This window comes from Scophthalmus maximus, chromosome 22, assembly GCF_022379125.1.
Source record: "Scophthalmus maximus strain ysfricsl-2021 chromosome 22, ASM2237912v1, whole genome shotgun sequence".
NCBI lineage: Eukaryota > Metazoa > Chordata > Actinopteri > Pleuronectiformes > Scophthalmidae > Scophthalmus > Scophthalmus maximus.
Window position 1 is genome coordinate 9,315,704 of NC_061536.1, and position 26,581 is coordinate 9,342,284.

Here is a 26,581-nt window from a genome sequence, read left to right on the forward strand (position 1 = left end):
CAAAATGTCCAACCATATCTAATTATGAACCGTGTGCAGTTTGATTTATGCGATTAATCAATGCATAATACTAATAAAAAGAGAAAAAATACAAAAGTGCATTGGAACAGGATATTCGTCCCCGGAGTGTAAATGTTAAACTGAATTAGCCTTGTGTCTGCTTTCACAATTGTAATGTACTAGGTTACTGTATGTGGCCATATGGGCTCAGTGTAGCATTACTGTCATCCCTCATTTGTTATAGGGAGGGAAGATGGCCCTGCTATGCCCCTCAAATCCTCTTAGCCAACATTTAGCTGATTGATTCCCCCCCCCACCCCCCCCTTCTACCTCGATTCAGATTATCAATGCGATAAAACCAGGAAGTTGTATATTATTAATGTTATTCGCTCTCGCGGGTGGATGGCTGGACGAGAAAGAGGAACGTCAATGTTTAAGCAACGGCCGCGTCTGGAAGAGTAATGTCAGTGCGACGTTATTGAATTCAAGAGGTGGAGCAAGCTGAGTGAAAGAAATTGAGGATGCGAATGTGATTCAATCCCTTCAGCAAATAACCTGTTACACATGGAGAGGGAGCGGATCATGGTGAAATTAGACTTGTCATCCCTTGTGCTCGTAATCTGGAGGTTTGTGCTCATGAAGATTAATAACGTGTCTACTTCTTCAATCAAATGAAAACTCAGCTGCTTATGAAGTGTGTGCAGCAGCTGTCAGACACTGAGTTTACAGCACACACACATTACTATATTCATGACTCTCTTTTTTCCACTGTGCCCCCTGCCTACTTAATTCCTATTGCCAGTTTCCACCACAGAGATCCACGATAATGGTCTTAAATAAAATAGTATTAAGCAGGTTCCCCATCAACAATTTCTCCCCCTTTCGTCTGTGGAGGCCAAATATCCCGTTTGAAAAACAAACCAGGTCTTTTAAACATGTGGTCTGGCTTCATGTTGTTTAAGACAATCGGGTTAGCACGTCCCAAAAGGCCCTGTCCTGTGTGTGCACCAGATGGCACCGCACACGGCCTCGCACAGACTGTGTATATCTCTAAGATCCTCCACGAGTTCAGATGATTCCCTTCGCCAATCCTCGCCCTCTGAACAATACTAAATGATGATCATGGAGATTATGTATTGGTAATTCCTGCTCGGTCTTTAAAAGAATGCCCATGCTGTGCGCTTAATGCTCAGCGGAGGGATTATGCAGACCCCTACATGTGGTGTTGTGGCTGCATACCTCCAGTCAGACTAAACCCAATCTGTTACAGATTTGGACTAAAGAAGAGAGGTGCAGCGAGGCACAAGAGGGAGGGTGGGGGGCTGTGCAGTGCCGTATTCATGCTATACTGTACATTCCACTTCTTCTATACCATGCACGATCAGAGCTAAACCTCCCCTTGGACGCAGTATTTTTATCTGTGTATTAAGAACCTTGGCTTGTGTCAAGGCTGTACGCTTTGCGTCCTTTTTCTTTCTCGATTCTCTACTCTTTTTTTTCCCCTATGTTTTTATTTTCCCTCTGTGGTTGAGGCAAACCCAAATCCCCCTACAGTTTCCACTTGAATGTGAGTCCAATTAAACACATATGTGGATTTTCATATTGAACCTCATAAAAGGTAAACTCCGGCGATTTACATTACATTTACATAAGGAATGCTAAGTAAGTACACGTGTGAGGTGTGCGTGTCTCTATCAAAAGCAGATGGTCATTACTATTCATTGCCCTGAGCCAAGGTTTTTCATTGAACATGAATCTCACAAGCAGACATGATTTTGGATATGTGTAGAATTCCCTAAATGTGAAAGGGCAAATATGTCAACATTTGGGGGGTCTGCTGCCTGTGTCTGTATTGGATCTTAAGTTGTAGGTGGAGAAAATGGGTGGGGGTCCTGGCACTACATCAGGCCATATAGGACTATATACGTAGAAACATACATATCATTTCTTCTGTTGGTATTTAAATTTACTGGTAAAATACCAACAGAAGAAAGTTATACATTATATGAATAAATAAAATAAAATAGAATATTTTTGGTGTGTGTGTGGGGGGGTAGTAGTTGTAGTAGTAGTAGTGAATGACACCTTTAATATTATGTAAACAATCTATAATGTAGGAAAAAGTTTTGGGAAAAACAGTTAAATAAGAAAATGGCATTTTATTTATTCCGCTTCCAATTTTTAATAGCACATTTTAACATTTTGCCACTTACCCTCTATCAAAGTCTTTTAATGAAGCAAAAATTAAGATTCACCTGCCCAAATAAAAATATTCTGCAATAGCTGCAGTGTGCTCGTGAGGATGAGGATGGAGATGGAGATGGAGACGCCTCTGCGAAGCCTTGCTGCCCCCTAGTGGTGAAACAGCAGCGGTGGTTCATCCTCACAGTGGAGCAGTTTGTTTTGAACGGGTGAAAAACTGGATGCAGCAGATTGAATTTCAGCCGAACAGGAACAACAACAAAATGAAACAGACGGCGTTTTCGTAATTCAAACAATTTGTGTTTATTCTGAGTTTATTTCCTCAATCCATTTTTGTTTTGCAAACATTCTGCCAGCAGGTGAAGTTTACATGGATTTTAACCCGCTAATCAAAAGAAGCGCTGCTCATTAACTTAAAAAATCAAGCGAGGTTTAGAACTAAAAAAATCAAAAATCCAATGTACTGTTTGCGCGAAAACAACTTTTTACTGTCAACGAATCAGTCAAACCACACACACACACTCACGCACATAGGGAACACACGCACACACACACACACACACACACACACACACATCAGACTCATGTATGTGAAACACACAATAGCAATGCACAAACCCAACTGTGGAAACTAGTGATTAGCGATGCAGCAGAGGTATAATTGCTTTTAATTACAGTATTGCCTCATTCTTCTATAATTTACCACATTTACATCCCAGAAAGACAATACAACTTTGGTTGTACGACTGGAGAGATACACATCAACTGTGTGGTTGAACACAAGTTCAGTTACAGCTGCAATAAAATATTTGAGAAGTTTCTCTTACTCACAACTTGATAATACAGTATTTATGAATCAAAGGATATGTTAAGCTCTAAGCGTTTAAGGACATGGAGTGACAGAGTAAAAGCTTCTATAGGAAAGACGACATAGTGGGGTGCTGTATCTACATTAGCTTTATAAATGTATGCAATAGAGCCGCTAAGTGCAAGCATTGAAGATATCATTACATATAAAGTGCCGGATATACCAGACACTAATTAAGCAATACTTCCTGCAAAACAGCTCATAACAAAAATGTAAGAAACTTAATTACATTGCATATTTGATGCTATAGAAACATTTTCTCATAAAAAGAAAATTAAATACGAAACAAAATCGCTGAGATGTCTAACTTTTTCGCTCTAGCTGAGTAAATACTTCACGATTAACCAATTACATTCCAAATTACCATTAAATCTCAGGTCAGGCATCAGTTGTTATTCAAATTAGAGGAACGGGGTTGGATGGTGACCCGTCTGACCGGAGTCTGATCTGCGTTGCGATTGGCCACCAGCTCCTGCAGCTGCAGAGCCCCTCCACCAATGAAACAGAAAGCCGGACACACCGGGCCGGAGCAATCGACGTGACCCTCCCACAGGGGTCGCAGAGAGTGGGCATCGTAGAAGGTGACGCGACCCTTCTCAAAGTCAAGGCACACACCGAGCCGGGGCGGCAGCGGGTAGGTGACGCCTGTGGGCGAAGAGGGGCCATTGCCGTTGCTGATGGGGTCTCGGATGCCATTCCCATGGTTACTGTGGTGGTGGTGGTAGTAGCTTTGCTGGGGCAGGTAGATTTTACCCATCCCCATAGTAAGAAAGCAGAAAGGCGGAGCAGAGTCCAAGGCGTCCTCTGCCCCACTGTCGTGCCCACTGTCTGGGTCGTAGCTGGAGAGGAAGCACAGATTGAAAAATCGTCATCATTTACGGTGTTGAAGCTTGGTCTCCTTTTTTCAATTGTTGTGTCACTTGGAGTAGCAAAAGCTGGTTATTTCAAACACTGATTCATTACTTTGAACTTTTATTTTAACTTCTTTTCCTAATTTTTTCAAACTAATCTTCATGCACTTTCAATCTCAGCCCGTGTGCTACATATCAGGGGACGGCGTGAGCCGTGACCTGTGCAGTCCGCCTGGCTCATTGCTGGTAGTTTATTAGTAATTGTGAATAAAGTGATTGCAGCGATGGGTTTCACACCGATTTATGATTCTATTTGTTTTCCATTTAAACCAAAAATATGTGTTTACATTATTTCATTTTATAAATGTCAACGTTTTACCAAATTAGCCAACCTACTGCACAATCTTTCCACATGCTTCAGAAATAGTTCCCTGACCTGAACTGGGAATGACAATACAATAAGATACTGCTGTTGCTTTTATTTGTGTTAACTGATCACCATATCATATTACAGCCACTTACCGTGGGCTGGCCATGTCTTGTGGAAGGTGAAACCACTCCTGCAGTTTGGATTCCAAACCAACTCCCACCTTTTCAAAAGAGAGAAACCAAAAGAACCAATCAATTATCAATGAAGTATTTATTTGTCTTAGAGCAATTCCTCAGATAACTCGCAGATTTCTCTCTTTTCCTTTCTACAACTATTCAAAGGGTTTCATAATCATGAAGCACACATCCGCAATCTCTGTGTGACCATAGTCTCACTCTGTCATGCTTCTTTTCCTGCTTACTGTACTCTTTAAAATCATTTGTATCATTTGTTTTGGAAATGTGGTAAGGTAACACATCACAAACTTTAGTTTACTTTTAGATTGCACAAACACATATGTTACCAATGTCACCATAATAAAAAAAAGTTGAAGTTTAATCATGATCCCGCATACTGAGAGTATGCTCTAGGTACGTAGTGTCCCAATGCATTAAGTATTTAGAATGTACTTACCTTCACTAAGTATGACCCAGGCTCCACTGAGCATGCCCAGTAGTGACGCCCCTGTGTAATAGCCACATCCCCGACCAGGAGGTCCGAAGTCAGGTGACAGGAAGTGAGCGCGTGGTCAGCGGCCTGCAGCAGAGAGAGACCAGGGACGCTGCGAGCGCAGCGCTGCTCTTTACTGACCACCAGCCGGTCGGCGTGGAGACCCCAACGAGAATCTAGGTAGAAGTTGAGCACTGGAGGGGGGGGGGCACAGCAGAGAAAAGGAGGGCGACAGACGAGGAAACAGAAACATAAGGGAGGGAAGAGGATGCGCGGTTAAATAGAAGACAAAGAGACCGGTGCATTCAGGAATGACATATAGGGGGTTCAGAAGCATCAGGAGCGGTTTAGGAGGCGATGGGGGGAAAGTGGTGCAGATTTACAGTCAGAAAGCAGCGAGGAGAAGAGAACTGAGGAGAGCAATAAACAACTGAGAGGAGAGACTAAGGGGAAGGGAACAGAGAGCAGGCATGCACCTCCTCCCACCAGCACTGGAAGAGAAAAAAGGTAACAGATCTATACATCGATGACTCAGGGAGCAAAATGCAAACGGTATCGCAAAACAACCCCACTGCACTCCCCCCTTCGAGACGGAGAACAATTACTGAGGGAACATATACGCAACAGCAGGACGGGAAAGACAGCCTCCAGTACAGGGACACGGGGAATTCACCAGTCACTCAACTACACCGTTAAAATAGGCCTGGATCTGAACCCGATCCATGTTGTTAAGCCCCGGGTCTTAACAGAATGCAAACCTCATCGTCAGTGCTCGGACAGAGCTTGTTATCGGAAATCGGAGCGGGAGGCAGAGGGGCGAATGGGTTCCCGAGATGGGGGGCGGAAGAACAGAACAGAGGATGCATGGGATGACCACAAAGAGAGGCCGGAGGAGAGCATAGATATTGTTTTGCTGCATGGGGAGCAGAGGGGTGGTCAAGAGATATGAATGCACTTCTTACGTTCCATGGGAGGCATGTAGGCCGGCAGCGTGGAAGTAGCGCGGAAGAGGATGACAAGTACAAAGCTGTGAGATGGAAATAATACATGAGAGAAGGATGAGGAAACAAAGAGTCAGAGGGTGAAGATGTGTTGAAAGTGGGCACCGGTGGGAAAACAAGTGAAGAAGAGGATGGGAATGGGCAGAAAGAGAAAGATAGTGAATTATTAAGTGTCTCACCATGGCAACTAATGCTTTTATTGTGACTGATAAATAATTGCAGGTGAGAAGAGATGAATGGCTCCTGGGTGACGGCACCTGCAGCTTGCTGTGTGGGTATAATGAGATTTCTCTTTTGTAGCTCTCGTACTTGTCATTGATGTAACTGGCTATAAGTCATCAACCAAAAATAGCAGACGTGCTCCTCCATAGTTTGGTGAAAGATATGAAAAGAAATATTACGTATTCGATACTTAATGCAGGTGAGGTATGCACATTTTTGGTCAAAGGAAAATCCCAATTTATCAAATGAGTGCCATCAGACAACCATCGGACAATCACCAGCGTCCATTACTTTGGTGCAGTGTCTTCATATGACCGAACACCCCCACAACAGCAGGAGAAGAAGTAGTCAGTAGTAGTCAGTCGTAAGATGCACCACCGTCGGCCCTGACAACAGCTGCCACATATTAAGGCAGGTTCATGGGTCAAAGCTGACTATGCAGTCAACTGCGCTTTTGCAAATCCCCAATTTTGATGGGAATTCCTTATCATCAATTATCTATTCGAGGAGACTCAGGAGACTGCTGATAATTAACATATGTTCCCCTCAAAGTAGCACTGAGTCCTCAACCGAAACGGAGTGTGTATGTTACTTCCTGGTTAACAGCTTACTAAAATAAAGCAAAATCCATTAAAAAAAAAATCATAAAGTGATGACTCAGACTGGCGCTTGATAAACTATTAGTTAAAATGTCTCTTGTGAACAAGACCCATTAGACGTCTCTTCTCTGAGTTTATCATAGAGTCACCAAATTCCACAATGTTAGCCCGGCTCAGTGCTGAAGCTCAAATGTGAGCTGTTGTGGATACATGACATTAATATATTTCACGTACGAGATGTCTAAAAGTGCTCTGCTGGCAAACTAGGGCAGCGTTTGACCTTCTTCTCTGCCCGTCTGTGGTTCGGGAGCAATTTCCACGTGGCAAAGTCAAAGACTTTCCCGTGAACTTGTTAATGAGGATGACCGGAGAGGTTCTCTGTGTCCTCTCACCTGGCGCAGGCGGGGTGTGCAGGTACACCTCCTCGCTGTACTCGCCGTAGCCCGCCTTGTTGCAGCCTTTCACCCGCAGCACGTACACGCTGTCCATCTCCAGCCTGTCAATCACAGCGCTGGTGCCGCTCACTTCATCCAGTCGCTGCCAGCCCCAGCGGGCCAATCCGCCTCTCAACCCGCCCCGGGACGCTCCCCCGGGTACCACACCCCGGCGGCGGTACTCCACGCAGAAGTGCCAGGCGGCTGCAGAGTCCTGGGGCAGTCGCCAGCACAGAAAGAGCTGGTCGTAGGCCAGGGTACGCTGGGTGTCAATCACTGGAGCAAAGGGGGCTGTGAAAAATAGTTTGAATGTGAGGTTTCCATCAGAACAAATTCTCAAACCTGCAGGTTTAACATATCGTAGTTGTACTACCATCGTCGCTCCCATCACTAGCTCACGTTCCCCCCCGAATCCCCTCCCTCACCCTGGATGAAGTTCAGGTCTGTCAGGAGTTTGAGTTCTTTGGAGACGTCCAGCTGGAAGTGCCTGAAGGACGGATCGGCGGCCAGACTGAAATGCTGGAGATTCTCAATGGCTTTATTCAACCTGGTGCAGAGGAAAACAGAGGGAGCAGTGTTAGAAGAATACAGGGGGACGGGTGTTTACAGGATATGAGGATGCCACAGGCTAATAAGGAGGGAGTGGTGTATGATCATCTTTTTAAAGGATGAGGCTGGCATCATTACACATTTCATCAGTGTCACCGACACTTGAGTGTTTCTCTCTGTTCTTTCCAACTTCCAACACCAATCCTCAAATCTGTCCAATTCTCTGACAGGTTACAAAAATATTGTTTGATTCTGAGAAAGTAATTTCAGTAATTAACTAATTAATTAAGGAAATTAAATTAGACATTTGGTGCATTTGCTGAGGGAAGGAGACTGAGGGATTGACTCCCAAATCCAAAGTCATTGAATGAGTGCCTCATTCATGCATGTTTCATATTTTTTTTTACATATTACATATATTACATTTATATATGGTCTGGTCTTTTCTAGGGGTTGTTTCAGTTAAGACATTCAATAATCATGATAAAAAATATCATTATCATTCCAGAGTCTTTCTGTTGATTTTGATTTGGTGAAATTATATTTGGAACAAGACAATGGATTAACAAGAACATAACATAGCAAATAGTTACAACCTAAGTAGCAAGTCCCTGGTTCGACACTCGCACCGTTTGTCATTCCTCTACTGTTTCTGCCCACAATTCCTGTATCTACTCTTTCTCTATCAGAAAAAACAAACACAAAAAAAAGGCTGTTCAATCAAGACAGGTAGAGACGCAATTGATAAACAAATGTAAAGACCTGTTATGATTCTGGCGAGCAGCCTGCACAAAGCACGGCTGGTCTGTTTCCTTCAGCAGCTCCTGGGTAAAGGCCATGAGCCCCGCATGTTCCATCAGCCCCCGCCTCTCCGCCACTTGAGCGGACAGCGCCTCGCCTCGCTTCTGCCGGGCCCCCTCCAGGGCCTGGGTGAGGGAAGCGTGGCGCTCGGCCAGGGCGGCCGTCAGATCCCTAATGCTCTGAGCCAGCTGCTCTCGGGCGGACACACTGTTCACCTGTTGATGAGTAACACGGACGGACAAGTTCAAGCATCTTCAAAGACCAGCAGCCAGCTGATGCTTACTGACAACAGGCTGCCTTTAAGTCGCGCTGATTCATTTGATTCCTTTTTTTTCTTCTGTGAGGTGTACCAGAAAGGACAGTGTTAAAAGTGTACACAGATTCAAATAGATTAAACTCTAGATCGCGAACCTCAGCCAAGGCCCAACAGCCCCCATAAATTCAATCCAGCCGCAGCAAATTGTACACACTCATAGATATTAGTCTCCAGGCCTGATTTTATTCATCAAGATCCACGAATTGTTCCCTTGGAAATCAGTGAAAATCTGTGAAAACACCTTAATTCACAAAGTGATTTAAAATTTCCTGGATTTGTTTATTTATCCGGATCCACGCCAGAATTTAATAGGAGCTTTTTTGGCCCATGTCGCATCCTACCAACTTTCGTGGGGATCTGTTGAGTAGTTTTTGCATAATCCCGCTGACAACCAAACACAAAGAAAGAAACAAATGGACAGGGGCAAAAACATAGGTTTTTTTAATTGCCATTTGTTTGTTTGTTGGTCAGTCAGCAGGATAAACTACTGAACCGATTTGCATTCAAAATTGGGAAGGGGTGGGACAGGGCCCAAGGAAGAGCCCAGGAAGTTTTGAAGCAGATCCAGATAAAGGGGGCAGATGTGGGATGTATTTCCTTCACGTTATAACACGGGGCGTGTGTTTGCCTTCATATGTGGCGTATTCCATACGTGGCTGTTATAATGGACGGCGCAAACTTAAATCTCTTCATCGCCGTGCAGCAAATCTTGACACATATTGATCACATTAGGTTATGTGGTTATGGTGTTGTACAAGTATAGGTTTCAAAATGACCTGTTAGCCAACAAAAGACAACACTCAAAGCAATGATCATCCACACCTGTAATTGCTCCAAACTGGCTCAGTGTTTCCTTTGTAGTGTCGGGAGCTATGAAAACAGGACCCTCTGTAATTTCGGTGCTACAGCATTTCGCTGATGACTGGTGTTACAGTCACGTTCTGCGACATTTTTGTCAGCCCCCGAGTAGTAGTAAGTAGTAATCACCTCGGTCTGCGTGATGGCACTCTCCAGCTGGGTAATCTGAGCCAGAACTGTGTCCTGGTTGGACAGAATGTAGTTCATCTCCTTCGTAATCTTCTCCTGTCAAACAACAAGTGCAAACACGACAGCTTGATTGTCACATACCGTGCGTGTATGTGCTTGTGTGAACTCTGCATTAGCCCATGTACGTTACTGTTCTACTGTACATTGTATGCTTTTTTTTTTTGCTGAAAGCTGCTTATTAACATTTTGTTTTGTTTTTTTAAATCTAAATGAATTCACTCAATAATTAACTTAAAATGCTAGAGAGAAAAAACAAATAATGCATACTGTTGAGGAAACATGATATGATTTCAAATACTGATCTTTACTGAAATAAAATGATCATATTCAATACTGAACATTGCTAATGGTGCAACTGGTGAAACACATATGTTCAAAAAGGGCTTCTTTTTTTTCAGAAAGATTCTGCGTGATACACATTTTTTTCAATTTTTGCAGGACATTTAGAAAAAAACTAGCTCAGATGGTGTCGGACTCGGAGTCACACCTTCAGGGCCTGGTACGCCTGGGCCACGGGGAGGACTTTGTGTCCGGTGTGGATGCGGCGCAGTTTGCAGAGTGGGCAGAGCAGCCGCTGACACGACCTGCAGTAGAACTGCAGCTTCTCCTGGTCATGCTCTGGACAGGTCAGAACCTGAGGACGAGAGCCAAATCACTAAGTGGACAAATTGTATTTCAAGGCACATTTTACCAGCGTAACAGAGGGTTACCAGGATGTGTGTACATGAAGAGGGAACTTCTACACCAGCCAGAGTTAAATAAAACTGTGGTGTATTCAAAGACCCAATTTAAAGCAGCAATAGAAGAAAGAATGTGCCAATATTATGGCAATGATGTATGTATTTTATGACTAGAGTAAGAGTGTTGTACGTTGAAATGCACTTCATAGAATGTGGTCTGGCAGGTTTCCATTTTCTGTCGTTCTTCTTCTTGTGACATAAGAAGTTTTAACAGGCATAAGTTTGTGATAGGAAAAAACAGTTCATCACATCGTACGTGCAGATGACCAGTGAGCGCGTCGGGGCCTCACCTTCGGCCTGAAGTTGAGTGTCGGCTGGATATGCTCATGCTGTGCCCGCGGAGTCCCCCATGGGTGATACAACTTGAAGCACTCGTTGCAGAAATTGGACCTGCAGTCGGCGCAGCCCTTGGTGGCCTCCAGCGCTTGAGGAGGCTTACAGAACTGGCACATGACGGCCACACTGCCCAGGCTCACCGTGTGCCTGTACCTGGCGGGGGTGTGGGAAGGGAAGCAACGGCATGAGTAACAGAAGTGTGGTCGTTTTTTTTTTTTAAAGCAGTGATTGAATAACTTTTTTTTTTCTAGTACCTCTCCACTATACGCTCCAGAGTGAGGTTGCGCAGACAGTCAGTGAGACCCTTCTCTCCCAGCTCCACGTCGCGGCCACAGGGGGCACAGGGGAACATCATCACCAGGGGGGGGCCCTCCTTGCGGCGTCGCCCCGGGTGCGTCCCATACCCCGGGGACCGAGGCATGGATGGCGAAGGCGGGTGGGGACCTCGAAGCAAGATGGAGCGCAAGTTATGAGCAGAGGCCGACAGAAAATGATTAATTTTCCCGTCACGAATTGTATATTGTTCATGGTTTGAGAGTGAAATTAAAGGGAAGTGTTTAGCCAACTGGTTTCTGTTCAATGCCCTCACACCCAGAAACATCTGTTTAATCTTCAAGAGAGCATGTTTGAGCACATCAGGGTACAGATATTGGCCTTGACAGGCGGACAGACCTGGCAGACAAAGCGCTATCGCTCACCTGATCGCAACACGCGGTCAATGGGTCGCTGCTCAGCTTTAGGCGTGGGCCTGCGAGCCTGGCGGGGCGAGCGGGTGTTGGGTGTGGAGGCTGGCGAGTTGGGCTCTGGGGGAAGCTCTGGAGGCGGGTAGCCATTCGCCACCAGGACCTCGGAGGCACACATGAGGCAGACGCTGTGCTGGCACGGCAGGACCACGGGCTGCTTGACGATGTCCTTACACACAGGACAATGCAGCTCGTGCTCCAGGCTCTTCATGTTAGACTGTGGGAGGCAAAGAGGAGACAAGTTGTTCAAAAAAAATGTCACCTCTGAGAGTGAGTTGACTAAAAATCAGCCTGTTTGCAAGTTAAACTTGCAGGCAGAACTGGAAAACGTTTCCAAAATGTAAAATTCAGTCTCAAAACAAGCAGCTTTATAAGAGCTTAGTGGTATATAGTAATTTGTAAATGATTTAAATAAGAAACAATCTGATTAGGGAATAAATAAACAATATTTTGTATCTGACCAGGTAGTGAAGGCTAATACTTTCAGTCAGAACCAGAAAGGTTCTGAGGTCAGATATGTACCCAGCCGGACTTACAGTATCAAAGGAGAAAGAGATCTAGAGGGAAAAGCTTCCTCAGACTGGTTGACATCTGGCATTTTTCTTAAATATAGATAAAGGCCAGGCATTAATTATTCAAAACGCTGCACAGCCCTTCAATCAAAGCACACGAACATGAGCTCCTCAGCCAACCGCTTTTTATGACACTGTGACATGCACCTGTAGTTTTCTCTATCCATTTTGTACTGAGCATCCTAACATGTGGACGTGAACACTTCACAGGCCACAAAAGACCGGTGGCTGCGGTGTGTGTATCCACAGCCTTATTAATGCAGCATCCGTGCAATGTAAAGACACACGATGGTCGTACACATACTGTCACATGGCACACTAAGGGGACCTAATATGCAGTGCAAAGGCCGTGGATAACACACACTACACACAGTAGGAGTGTTCACTTGAATCTGTGTTAATAACGGAACACAGCTCGATGATGGAGATTACCTCCACTGCTGAAGCCGCATCTTCAGCTCTAGTGCAGCCACAGGGGTCAGAGCTGCAGCGGGTGTCGTCGCTGTCCTGCTCAAGGGCATCGGTGTGACAGAAAAGGACACTGTGGCTGTTGCAGAGGCCTGCGACTTCACAGCTAAGGCCACTGTATGACTACAACGTCCAAACCACTCCCATTATCGATTTTATTATCCTGGTATATATGACAATTATCCAGATGATTTTTGTGTCAGCCAGTATTTTCCAGTGCAGCACAGGATGAGTATGTTTGATTTTTATTTTATTATTCATGCAGTTCGGATGACCTGCTTTGCTTCTTTTTTTTTGCTTAATGGGTTAATGGGTGTCCTGGACACGCGGCGCCAGAAGCAGCACATCTACATCACAGACTCTATGAGTTAACTTCAGAAACCAGGACCGACCGACTGACTGACTGACTGTGCTGCTGCGTGAGGGATTCAGAGATTTTGCCACTGTGATGTGATGTGATGTGATGCAGCATCAGCACACCAAACCAAACCAGACCACTGCCGCCACCACTTTCTGCAGCATCAGTGGGGATAATATACAGGAAATGATGGAAATTCCTGCAGGGCCACACGATTATAAGAAGGCGAAGAACTCCCACAAATGTTATGCATGCTGAATGAAAACGCTGACAATTTGAGCAAACAAGCAATGTCCCCCCCAATTTCCATACGGTCATAGTTATACATATATATTTGGGGTTTCCCAGTTGGAACAGAACGAGGCCTTTACAAACGCCTTACAGTGGATGAACAGGACCTACTCTCTCTCTCAGTCCACCTCGGTCTCTCTGTGTCATTCTCCAATGTCAACTCCGGCCTGCCCCGTTTTTCTCCTCCTCCTGCGACTGAGCCCCGTCGCAATTTCAGGCCACGTCGCACTTGCAGCAAACTGTGAACGCCACGGCACAAAATGGTTGTCGTCCATCAGAACATGCACGGTGGGCGCGCACTGCCGATGCCGAGGCCGGTTTCGTGGTGATGGCGACAGCGCATCCTTACCTTCACCTGGAATCTGGGCGCCATGGCAGCAGAGCAGACTACGTGCACGTCCCCAGCATCGAGAGAGCGCTGCTGACTCTCTCGATGAGGAGAGGGGAGGGGTTTCACCGAGAGCGACGACACCCCCCCCGTCCCGTCCCGTCCCCCGCGCGGCAGAACGACCGGTACGACGGCAGGAAAAGATGCTGCACGGCACGTTTACTCCCATTGCAGGACCGTTTGCACTAGACCTTCACCAACATCTATTGTAACCGTCGCTGCAAATAAAAACCCTGCAACGACCGATGCTACGAGCAGCATCCACACCCACACACACACCTTTCCTCGCTCGCATCAGCAGCAGCCGAAAGCTCCTGCATCCCGTCTCCATGGAAACGAGCATCCATCGAGCCCGAAAAAGGAAAAAGAAATCCCGTCTGCACCTGCACTGCTTTGCCAATTGTCACTTTTGTTTCCATATCACCCTCGTGTCTAGTCAATGAGAGTAAAAACTCACTCTCGCCCAACGTCCATGTCAGGAGCTCCATTAACGTTGGTTACAGCATCAAGGAAGCAACGGACCTCACGTCATTGATTTTCTACACTACGAATATGAGATAGCCGTCATTTTTATGGGATACGGACAGTATAAGCCAATTTGATGTATTTTTAATCTAAGGCCTTTATTCTAAGTGCAGAAAAATGGACGGAACGTGGGCCCGTGTGGGGTGATTCGTGGAGACGTGCTGCCACACACACGCCGTTCACGCAGATCTCCCATTTAAAAATAAAGGTTTTAGTCTATAAAAAAAAAATTACAATAAAACGAAAAGCCTAATTTGAATGTGCATCATGAGCGACAGCAGAAAACCATGCGGACGAGATGTACTCACACTGATTCGAACCAAAGCTTCCATCGTCGATGTGGCCGTTTTTAAATCCACCTCTGCCATTTTAAGAGAAAGAGCCTCGCCGGTTCCATCACCTGGATCTGAATCGCCACGTATCTGGGCAACGGGCCGCGTGGTGAAACATATTTCCGACAGTAAAAAATGAGCAACGTTGACCCTTTGGATGTAACACCGTTCGGCCCCTCTTTTTTACCGTGTGATTATTATTATTGGGTTTTTTTCCAAAAGGGAGTCGATCTTTACACGCACCAAAATGAAAACAATATAAGGCTGGTGAACATCAGCCTCTGATTTTAAAAGAGAGCAGATTGTTGATGCATTCGTGGTAAATGTCAGTGTAGATCATCGCTGAATATTAACAGATGCCTGTAGCTGTAGGTATCCCTCACCCAGACACCCCGCCCCCCACCCTCGCCATCCCACACCGGATGCTTTCAAGTGATGTGGCACACAGCAGGATGGAGGCTGCATGTGATTGGACGGGAAAAGGAGTCCTCTGTCAGAGAGACCAAGAAGGGAAAGCACTCATAATGGCTCTATACATTACACTATGTGGTTACATCATTATTGATGCAACAACATATTCCCAATATTTTCATCTTGTAGTTGTTTGATGTTTTGCTCACATCCCAGTGTGTATGTACAATCTTTACCTGCAAAGTTACTGTCAGTGCAATAAAAAAAGGACAACATTTCTTTCCATTTTTAAATTCAACTTTCAAACTGTACTCGACGAGCGGTTAGTTCATTTCTGCCACTGTGTCTTGCACTGAAAACATCCAACATACAGTATCGTTTTAGTAAAAGGTGGTGGAGTTGGTTCGTTTTTGAGAAAGTCTCACTGCGTTTCGAAAAGCAAAACAGTTTTAGGTTATTGTCAAATGTAATTTATTTATATTCTCAATCACTGCACGTTCACAAGGCAGATGTTCATCAATTAGAGTAGTTTGTGCTTGGAAATAAGCTTAAAAAGCAGTTCTTCATCAGGGTCTTCTACAAAGATTGGAACAAAGACTGGTTAATTATTGTGACACTAAGGTCAGATGATCGTATTTTTATTCCCAATCGACTGAGTTTTACATATTTCATTACAGGAAACCACTCTGGTCCGTGGACTCGTTGGAGGACCGTACGGTGGCTCCAGGCAAATTCAGAAACCAGTTGGCAGAATTCTGAGAGGTCAACACACCCATCGTGGTTCAGGTCTGCATTTCTGGAATAGTTTGTCATCGTCTGCATCCTGATAGCAGGGCTAGTTGGAGACAGCCCCTAGTACTGAAGAAATCCTGTCAGGCCAGAAGGCGATGGGTTATCTGGAGAAAGGCCTGAACTGGTCATCCGACACACCCAGACGGTTTCCAGGCGGGGCGATGCTCCCCGGGGGCGATATAGTTACATTAAGTAAAAACAGTGGTTTGAGTCTTAAGTGGTAACATTCAGTTCAAGTATACAAACATGATCAATTGTTTATTATGTAGTTGTATGCAATTACTTTACATTAATAAGCACTTATCAACACTTGTGAAGACGTTCTACACGTTACCATGTATAACTAGATTGTCTAGTATGACCCTGTGCAATACAATATAATACGATAACAATACAAGACAGATTTAAGTGTTTCTTTATGTATGTTTCATGTTTCTTCATGTAAGTGTTACGGCGTAACACATACATGAAGAAAACACATACAACTGCTTACCACCACAATACAGTGTCTTATAAACCATAAACTAAATATTTATAATGCTTATGAATGCTAAACAACCCCCGCTACCCTTAAATGGATAAAGCGGTAGACGATGAATGAATGAATGAATGAATGAATGCTAAACAGGGGAACTATAAGTGTTTTCAATAAATAATTAATCAAATTAAAAATATTTTTATAACCAATGCCTCCCAGTACAGGTCTGTTATCCAAATCTATTTCACCAGATGCTTTGACCTCCAATCAACCACAACCTTACACACTAACAGCAAACTACCACACATCTGGATCTGCATACAAGTGCACCACGAACCAGCTGACCAGCGCCCCCAACAGTACAGAGACAGTAATACAAAGATAGAGGATCTTTTTTTCTTAAGGCTATTATCTCTAATTACCACACTGAGTACAATAATTATGTGGACCTCTCTGCTCTGCACCTGACATGACAACCAGTGATAACTGCAGACGATAAATGCACGAGATGATGTGACACTCATCCCTCGAATAGGAAATCATTTTTTCCTATCTGCCAGTTGAACGTAGTGGAGACAACCCTCACATTACTGTAACACAGGGGGACAGCGGGGTACTTAAACTGTCCCGGGACATGGTCCCGTGTTAGCGCCTCCTTACCTGGAAGCTGCGCGAGAATGAGGAAGTAACGTTTGTGTGTGTGTGTGTGTGTGTGTGTGTTTATTATGAAGGCCACTAGGTGCAACACCAGTCAAGTCCACATGATGGCGCAGCAGGTCTCGATACACATATACATATACAGTATATTCAATTAGTTACATTAGATATTTTTTGATATTCGCATCTTAGATCCAACATCATAACCAAATGCTTCAGGAATAATAATATGATACAGGCTTTTATGTAAAAATATGTGCCTACATTTATCACGTCTCGAATACACAGAAAATAAGACTTCATCTTGCACACGTAGAATCAAATGGAGATCTGTCCCATCATAACCTCACGTGCTGTTGACATTGAAAAGCAGATCTCTGTAATGAGGAACACGCGTAGCTTTCGTGTTCAAATGTGCATGTTTGTTCGACAACGTTGTTTCTGAAGGTTGACCCACTGTCAGTTTGTAACACCATGTTTTCACCACACGATGGCGCACAATTCCGACAGGATGAGTACAAGACAATGGACGTGATACCAAGAAACATCCCCAAAACATAAATACCAACATTCTTTAAAATAAAAAAACCTGCAGTCTTTCACATATTCTGAAAAAATTAAATAATTTGCGTTTGTGTTTGTTTAGTTTTAGATGTATTAAAATGACCCGTGTTTGCAAATTCAGTGTGGTGCAACTGTACTAAAGCAGCCCCAATTGAGTGAGATGAGACAATGTCAACTCAGAATTTATTTTTGTATAATATCTACATTTCTCATTGGAACATTGATTTTTTTAAAAATGTAAACAGTCACGTGTGTTTGGGCTTGGTGAAAATCCGATCCCTCTATTGCATGTTATCTGACCTTTCGTCAATATCCCAAAAACACATTACATTACATTCATTTAGCAGACGCTTTTGAGTAAAGAATTGTGGAAAGGGAGATTGTGAAAGCTAATAGTTGGCCTCTGTAGTAGCCAGGGGAAGTTATGAAACTGCACAGAGGGAGTCAGAAGGGGCCTACAAACATATTTTTGCCCCGGGCCTCCCTGTGAGGTGAACGCAGCCCTGCTGACCTTGAATACCAGCTCTGTTGAGTGAGAGAAACAAAGGCCCACAAGATTGTTTCATTTGACTCATTTATTATTTATCATATTACGACTCCTGACATTATTATTATTATCATTATTATTATTATTATTATTATAGCAGTAAAGATACACAGGCTATACTGTGTATTGTATGTACTGTATGTAATGTAGTGATGGGGCCATATAGAGGAAGAAAAAAGACGAGATTTCGAGGAAAAGGTCGAAATATTATGAGAATAAAGTCCTAATTTAATGAGACAGAAGGTCTTAATATTAAAAAAAATTAAAATAAAACTTTAAAAAAATACAGAGGTTTTTTTTGGCACAATCTTTTCTGATAGTCATGATAATGTGGCCTATTTCTCCTAAAACTATCTTGCGATCTTATTTTCCTCCCTATAAGTGGTCCTAAAACTCCGTCGCAGTACGTTTATACTGTATCCACTTATTATTTACTTATCGCTGTGATTTTTATTTAGTCCACTGTGTTGTCGCCACCCATCACCGTCACAATGGACCGAGTCCTTGTCTCAGCCTGACTCACAGCAGCCTGGGCGTGGCCAGACTATAAATTCCCTGCCTCACTCTTTTCCCAACTTCTCCATACATTCCCACCTCGTCTCTCCGCTGCACGGTAAGAGCTGAGAGTGCTGCTCTCTTCTAAGCACTGTGGCTTTGGGAGGGTTTTCATGAAACGCCTGCAGGTAGAACAGGCAGGAAAGTCCTGGACTGGTTTACTTTGTCTCCGCCAGTCACAGATTTTCTAAAAGGGAATGTTTGTCCTGCATGTGGTTTTTATTTACAGTTCTTCAGTATTGTCTCCTGATTTAAATCTAAAGGTTTTTGTTTCTGTTTTACTACGGGGCCAACTCTCTTCAAGATTTTTTTTTACTTTTATGATTCATATAGTAGGCTTATGTAGTGATCACTCACTGGATATTTTCCTGAGTTTGACTGGTGTTTGTCTCTAAGTTAACACACTCTGTCGGAGTCCGTCTGCTCTGTGGTTTAAGGGTGTGGCTGGACTGTGCAACCCTCTCATTTTCTGCATCAAAGTTTCCAATTTTTGGGGCATTGGTAAAAAAAAACAAAAAAAACTTTTCCTTCCCACTTTTAACCCTTGAAAATCTGTATTTTAATCCTGTCAGTGCTGCAGTGTTTATCCCAGCCTATCCCTAACTACTTAATAACAGACCTTATCTCACTTTCTGATGGGCATTACTCACTTGGGGAAGGGCGCTGCATGGAGCGTATATAGAGCAAAGTGTTGCTTCCCCTTTGTTGGGTAATATCACGTCTACCGACAAAGCAATGGCACAACACGGGACAGAGTCCAACACATACTGTTTTACTCTCCTTTTAAACTACAATCAGAGGACATGTTGCTAGTGAAATTTGTAAAGTTTAACATCAAGTATCACTTTTATAACAAGTTTTTTTTTTAAAAATGTTTTAATCATTTTTCAACTTTTGCCAAACTTCTCTGAGGTCTTGTTTCCATTCTATTTGACCTTCGTTTTTGTTCTCCCAGTCTGAACCTACTCCCGCGACCATGCCTTCAGAACTGGAAAACGCCATGGAGTCACTCATCAAGGTGTTCCACCGTTACGCCTCCGACGACGGCAAGAGCACCACGCTCAACCGGCGAGAGCTCAGAAGCCTGATGGAGAACGAGCTGTCCAACTTCCTTCAGGTGAGGGACAGTGTCCAAAAAACTTACATCACGTGTCCCACACGGCCCTTTAACCCAACGTTTTCTTGTCGATGCCCTCCAGTCCCAGAAGGACCCCGCTGCCGTGGACAAGATCATGAAGGACCTGGACACCAACGGGGACGGCCAGGTGGACTTTGAGGAGTTTGTTTCTCTGGTAGTTGGACTTTCCATTGCCTGTGAGCAGTGCTACAAGATGCACATAAGGAAGTCAGTAAAGCATTAAAGGGAAATCAGCAGCAGCGAGAAAAAGGAGAAGCCAAAAAGCATTCGAAGTTTTGTAAAGATTTTTGTCCATTAAATACAGTGAAGAATTTCCAACCTCTTGTGTTTTGTGTATATTTTTTCTCACTTAAATATGAAACCACCGGTGCCTCTTTGAGACTGTATAAAACTTGGACAGCAAGCCACACATCATAGCTCCTTCTCAGCCATTGCTCCCCGTTCATTTCTCTCCCCGGTAAAGCTCATTCCAGAGTTCACAGTGTACTTGCTGTCCTGGCAACTGCACCGCCAACACTGGGTGCGACGATGTAATTCCCACCTGCATTTCATGCTTCACAGTGTATGAAAGGGTGGCGAAACCTCTCCCCTCCCGTTAGATAAAGTCCGTTCTTATCCCGTGCTCTGGGGAATCTGCAGAATGTCCTAGACGTGAACACACCTCTCTGTGAAGTTGGTGTCGCAACTCTATGTCGTGGCATCACCGTGAACAGATAAAGTAGTTGCTTTGTAACTGAATGGGATAGTTTTGCTGCAGTTCCATTCGATTAAGTGAGACAACCCTGAGCACTGAGAGAAATGTGGAGGGTCTGAGTCACAGGGATCAGCAGGTCAACACACCACACACAGTTTATTCCACTAAATACTTTTCATTGTGTTTCATGTCTGCTGAAAGTTGGATAACACCAGAGAGGGGGACAGGATAACCCCCGCCTTCCGACTCTCCCAGAGCAACCCTTTTTTTTTTTTGCCCTAAAATTGAGTCTTACAGGCATCACTTTATTCTCAGGTCATGCGCTGACGCTGACAAGCTCCACCAATCAAATTGTCCTCGTCCCAAAAGACGGGATTCTGTCGGTTAGAATTTAGGGCATCATGTCCGGTGATAGTCTGCCAATCCAATTAAAGCAAACAGAATTTCGACTTCCAGAGGACGGCATGCCTAGAAGGCTGAACCCAGGGAAAAAATATCCTGCCAGAAGTCAGTCTAGCCTTGCACACCCCTCCTCGGGCAGGGTCTGTCTGACTGTGGCCTACCAATGTTCATGCTACAGAGCAAACACTCAAGTTGCTAGGTTACAGTGCTCTGAGGTGTGTGTGTGTGTGTGTGTGTGTGTGTGTGTGTGCGCGTTCAGCTTGTATTCAGCCCTCTGTTTACACAAGCAGCACCGCGCCCATGTGACCCACAGCTGAGGTTGGAGCCGGGAATTCCTACTTTTTCTCAATAACCTTTTTGTGCAACTTCTGCATTTTCCAAGTATTTAGATATATGTGATACATGCTGCATGTTTACAATGTGACCCAACACAATACTATCAATTTCCGATAAGACAAATTACTTTCTCAAAGCATCAGGCGAGAGATTTGTGACGCCCATGAGCAGGCCCAGTCTTGCTCCCTTTAGCGATGAGACTTACTAATGCTGAGATCATGACCTTTGGCACATCCTTTTCAACTAGAGTAATGCTGGAGACGTGTATTTTGTGGTAGCAAACACTCACCGACCCATGTCACACCTTCCTTGCATATACACAGACAGAACAGCCCCTCTCAGTGGACATTTTAATAAGACAAATGTTGTGAACATATTAACCCCAAAAGTCCAGTTTGCAGACACGATGTCTCACTATTGTGATCTTGTTATAGTAATTCATGTCTGTTTGTTTGTTTGTTGTCTGCTGTTCCTTTTGCTGTTGCTTAGATGTGGCAGTTATATTCACAGCTGAATGGATTTATTTTTTTGCCCCATGTTGCAACAATGAAACGATCAGCAAAACTGTTCAAAATCCGAGTGGGCACTGCACCAGGTGCCCTGCTTTTCCTTATGGGATCCCATCCTGTCAGCACAGGTGTAAAAAAATACATCTAATGTCCATCATATTATCATAATATTAAAAATCACTAACAATACAAGTATTGAACATTTTCTTCTGATTTTCTTCTTTTCAGTGTATGCCTGCCTCACCACTAGATGGCTTAAGAGAGCAATTGCAATCAATTCATTGTTGGCCATGAATATTTGATAAGTTATTAGATCTACTCCTGCTGTAATGCAAATTGTTTCATATGACTAACAGCTGGAAAGAATGTAGGAAGTGGTTTCCATGGATATGCCCTCCCTAATTTGAGTACGATGGAGAAGCAAGAGGACAGGAAAAAGTCTGACTAATGTTTTCCACATAGTGAAAAAGTACAGTGCAGTTGGGAAAATGATTGTGTTTGCACTACAAAATTGTTTGCAGAAGACATGAATGATGGCGAGGGGAACTCAACTTCTCGTCTATGGTCTGTACTTAAATGTTAAGTTGTTAATTGGAGGCCAAAGTAATGGTACCCTGAGCAAAAGAGGAAAGACTTCTGTTAATTTACTCAAAGTCACACAACAGACCACACACATAGAAATGAGCATACACGCTGACCTGCCACAGCGCTGATTTTTTTTGTTGTCACTTATTTCAGGACTCTGCAGGATGACTCATGAGCTTCAGGGGCATGTCTGTGAGTCACAGCCTTGACCACAAAATTGCACAGGAGAGCTGACCCACTAGAGACCGTAACAATCAACGCTCACTGAGTCACCGTGCCTAACGTTTTCATTTAGCAGTCCTGTGCATTATGAACAATTTTATTTAACAAAAAAATAGAAAAAAATAAGTTGGTACAACATACAATTTAAGTGTCATTTGATACAAGATTGGGGAAAAAAATCCACATTTAAATGTAATCATGCATAACTGATACTTTTTGGGGAATTTGCAAAGCACTAAGTCTGGAAGGACACTGCATCGCAAAACTCCTCACACTTGGATTCAAACCATATGTGGAAAAATGAAATACAATAAAAGTTTGGTCTTTGGGAGAATCTTAGACTACTTTTCTTTTAAAAGCAGCTCTGGCATTTGCCTCATGACCGCACTGGAATATGGAAATGTTTGTGTTTGCAAAGGTCGAAGATAAAAAGTATTACATAAACTGTTGATTTATCTTTTAAAGAATTAATAAACATGAACGCTAAGAGGAGCAGCTGCATGTGACTCGATCTTTACAAAAAAATGATTCAGTTCACATCTAATCTTTTAAATATAATGCAATTATCCAGTTTAAATTTGCAGAATCATTCTTTTTGGGAAATATAAACAAAAAATAACAATCATAATTAAACATAACTCCTCAATACAATTCAAAAACTTTTTAAAAGACTTTTACATGACAAATTTGTGACAGACATTAAAGATTTGGCATTTCCTAAGTCAGCCTGCTCTTTATTTTGCAGTCAGTGCTGATAATAACAATTATCTTAGATTCAAATACAATCTGGAGATCTTTACATTCATTGAGTTGCTGTGATAAACTATGGTAATTTTGATTCAAGCTTTTTGATAATCCCTCCTGAATGCATACTGCAAGATGCAACGTGGAACGTACATGTTGAAATGATTCATATCGAGACTCCATAACAACCGGCAAAAATATTGGTAAGCTATTCTGTAAGTGTTTCTTAAGGCTTGTGACAGGACACCAAGGGGGGAAGCGGGTTCGGGGGAGGGGGGGTGTGGCTGAAGATGGAAGGGGCATTATGGAGGGAGGGATAGTGGGTGTGGTGTATATGTATGTATATAGCATCCTCTGCAATCATTTCCCCCCTCACTCCAGCTCCTCCAAGACTCACTTTCTCTCTTTCGTCTTCTTAAACCCCAACCTTGGTAAGTAAAAAAAATTTAACAATGTTTTGTTTTTTGTTTTGTTGGTTATTTGTGAGAAATTTTAAATATTCATAAACTACAAGCTCTGTGATTATTTATTTTTGTACCTATGACTTCTCTTCATTGCCTGAGGCAACAACTTTGCACTAGATGTTGCACATTTTGCCTCAGTGGCAACTTCAGATTTCCTTTAACTGATGCATTGCACAGTCGGTGGCGGACACAAGCCTTCGACTCTTACTTTTAATTGCGACCGAATGAAACATCTGCAAAGTGGTAGGGTTTTTCTGTTTTGTGCTCTCTTCTTTCACACCTCCCACCTGTTTACAAACCCTAACGATGCCACAAGTTCCTCCCCGGAGAAGCAGCAGCACCATGTGAGTCAGAATGCAACCAGAACTGACTCCCCTGGGCTCTTGGAGTCAGTGGAAAAAGAAAGAAAAAAGCACTTTTCAGACATACAGCGTTAAGAAAACAGATATCTGACAACACCTCTGGGACTTTAATCAACCTTGACCTGCTTCCTCACCTAGTTTAGCTCGGTTACCTGGAAAGAACCAGCCGTTGCCATAACAAATTGCGTATGTCTCTCGGCAGAGACGCTGTGACATGGGCCCGGGTGGAAACCCAGAGTTTATTTTTATCCAGCACCATGGAGAACTCAGAGAAAAACACTGCAGAGCCGATGATGTCAATCATTGCTTGATGCTTAACTCGATAAAGAAAGAAATGTGCATTCCCTTTATGTGTGTATTGTTCATATATAGAGCTAAATAGCCACTAGTAGAAAGAGAAGCATGCAACACTGGCACAATAGTGACGCAATGCTTATAGCCAAAATAAATAAATTCATTAAAAAAAAGACTTTTATCGTTACTGAGTAAATATGTTCAATCCCAGTTTTCCCAGGGACTCCCTGCACTCCTCTCCCTTTCCTTCCCCTGCTGCCACTGCCCCAGGCTGTGGATATAAATGTCATCCTTTGTTAGCCATTCGAACTTGACCACGGTACATCACAGGCCTCGACTCGGCCTATAGATGGAGTCACAGCAGCTTTGAATGAGAGCGTCACTCTTCAGTTAAGTCCGTCTGAGGACATGTAACGGACACTAGTGCAAATCAACATTACGATGACTCAAAAAAACATATATCTTAAAAAAATAAAAATGTGTCACTATTTAACTCTTATTATGTTTCTGTCCTCGTGAACCAGATATCATCATGTCTGACGTCCAAATGGCCATGACGCTCCTCATCACCGCCTTTAATAAATACTCTGGCAAGGAGGGGGACGGTCTCACCCTAAGTAAGGCAGAGCTAAAAGATCTGCTGGAGAATGAACTTGGAGAGCTGTTGGGGGTGAGTGATACCTTACCTCTCACTATCGCAGTCCTGCACACTCAAAAGGAAGCATGAATACACTGGTTGGAATGTAGAACTCTGTACACTGAGAAGTAAATACAAAGATGCTGCAGTATGGTTTGTGCATTTGGTTCTGAACAAATCTTTTGACAATTCTTCTTGAGGTTGATACTGAGAATGTAACTACAACCACTGTCTTACAAAAGAGGAATCATGTGCATGCCAGAAACATTGTTATGGCCGGGCTATGTGTTTTGTTAACATTTATTTTTACCCGCAGAAAGCCAATGACAAGGCAGCATTAGATCGCATCTTCAAGGACCTGGACGTGAACAAGGACAACAGTGTGGACTTCAAGGAGTTTGTCACCCTGGTGTGCTGCCTCACCCAGATGTGCCATGAATACTTTGTCAGCAAGACCAAGAAATAGGGATCCAAGCGCCACCTTTGGGCCAACACAGAGAGCTGTTGTTGTTCTGGTGAAGGAATAAATATTTAATACTGCATGAAGGCACAAACAAAAAATATATATATTGTGATGCAAAATGAAATAAAAGTCTTTTTTCTTCAGTGAAGCACTAAGTTGTGTGTTACTGCATGTGCCAAAAATTGGACAGTTGCACAGATTATGTCAGCACCATCTTAGAACTTTTATGATACTTTTGAGGTGGGACCAAAAACACCTTCAGTAGTTCAAACTTGTAGACAATAGACTTCATACCTTACATCTGGATTAACCTAAGGAAACAAACAATACAACTACAGATTATGGAAGGAAAGATATGTCTGATGTTGTTCTTATCATAAATATAATAGTTGTTCGTATGAGCACATTTACAAATGCAATCTATTCATAGAATACATAGTGTGTATATATATACACACATACACATTTCAAACCTAATTTGATGGCCATTCATTGTGTGTGTGTTTGAAAACAATAATAATGATTTAATAAAACAATTATATATATATATATATATATATATATATACATATGTGGCGGAATGACCATAAAACAAAATGTCCTTTTAAATATGTAATTATAGTTCCACTATATTTGTTTGTAGTGTAGTGCAAACTACAATATACTACTGTATATTTCTATAAAATCAATTTTGAATAAAAATGGAGAATATAGATTTTAAAGTATAATTTATATCATCGCTCAGTTGTACTTTGGCATTTATTAAAAAGTAATTTTTAAAAAACGGTATAATAGTTATTGGTAAAGTGTTTAATGTGAGCACTGAGGAGATTAAAGAGTAAAGATTAAAGGTCAGAAGAAATCAATAAAAATACCTGACTTCCGGGGACGCCTCCGGGAGGTCACGTGGTGTGGCCGTGTCCCGTGACGCTTCCTGGGGGCGGGTTATCAACAACAGAGTCGGTCTGTGGAGCCGACGTGACCGAGGCACAGAGCTCGAGTGTTGTTTTGAATCCGCTCGAAGACACCGACGGGAGGGGGCAGG

At 43.2% G+C, this 26,581-nt stretch overlaps 3 protein-coding genes across 7 annotated transcripts; 2 read left to right on the forward strand and 1 right to left on the reverse strand.

Moving 5' to 3' along the window:
* Positions 1–2,480: 2,480 nt before the first annotated feature.
* On the reverse strand, positions 2,481–26,549 carry trim46b (tripartite motif containing 46b). Of its 5 annotated transcripts, none has more exons than XM_035621444.2 (12): positions 26,412–26,549; positions 11,704–11,965; positions 11,260–11,449; positions 10,960–11,158; positions 10,417–10,563; positions 9,870–9,965; positions 8,528–8,781; positions 7,642–7,763; positions 7,175–7,507; positions 4,925–5,154; positions 4,444–4,511; positions 2,481–3,909 (listed from the first exon to the last, which is right to left on the reverse strand). In XM_035621444.2, exons 2-12 carry the CDS (start codon positions 11,957–11,959, stop codon positions 3,456–3,458), a joined length of 2,349 nt encoding a protein of 782 aa, XP_035477337.1. In that variant the 5' UTR covers positions 11,960–11,965; positions 26,412–26,549; the 3' UTR covers positions 2,481–3,455. The 5 variants fall into 5 exon arrangements, with proteins under 5 accessions (XP_035477337.1, XP_035477333.1, XP_035477336.1 ...); XM_035621440.2 differs by lacking the exon at positions 26,412–26,549 and adding an exon at positions 14,659–15,065; XM_035621443.2 differs by lacking the exon at positions 26,412–26,549 and adding an exon at positions 13,787–13,939.
* s100a10a (S100 calcium binding protein A10a) lies at positions 18,588–20,142 on the forward strand. Its single transcript, XM_035621464.2, has 3 exons — positions 18,588–18,744; positions 19,642–19,803; positions 19,886–20,142. The coding sequence occupies exons 2-3, from the start codon at positions 19,663–19,665 to the stop codon at positions 20,045–20,047; spliced, it is 303 nt and encodes a 100-aa protein (XP_035477357.1). The 5' UTR covers positions 18,588–18,744; positions 19,642–19,662; the 3' UTR covers positions 20,048–20,142.
* Positions 23,667–25,679, forward strand: LOC118292477 (ictacalcin). The gene is made up of 3 exons (XM_035621466.2): positions 23,667–23,747; positions 24,961–25,106; positions 25,390–25,679. The coding sequence occupies exons 2-3, from the start codon at positions 24,969–24,971 to the stop codon at positions 25,537–25,539; spliced, it is 288 nt and encodes a 95-aa protein (XP_035477359.1). The 5' UTR covers positions 23,667–23,747; positions 24,961–24,968; the 3' UTR covers positions 25,540–25,679.
* Positions 26,550–26,581: the final 32 nt, after the last annotated feature.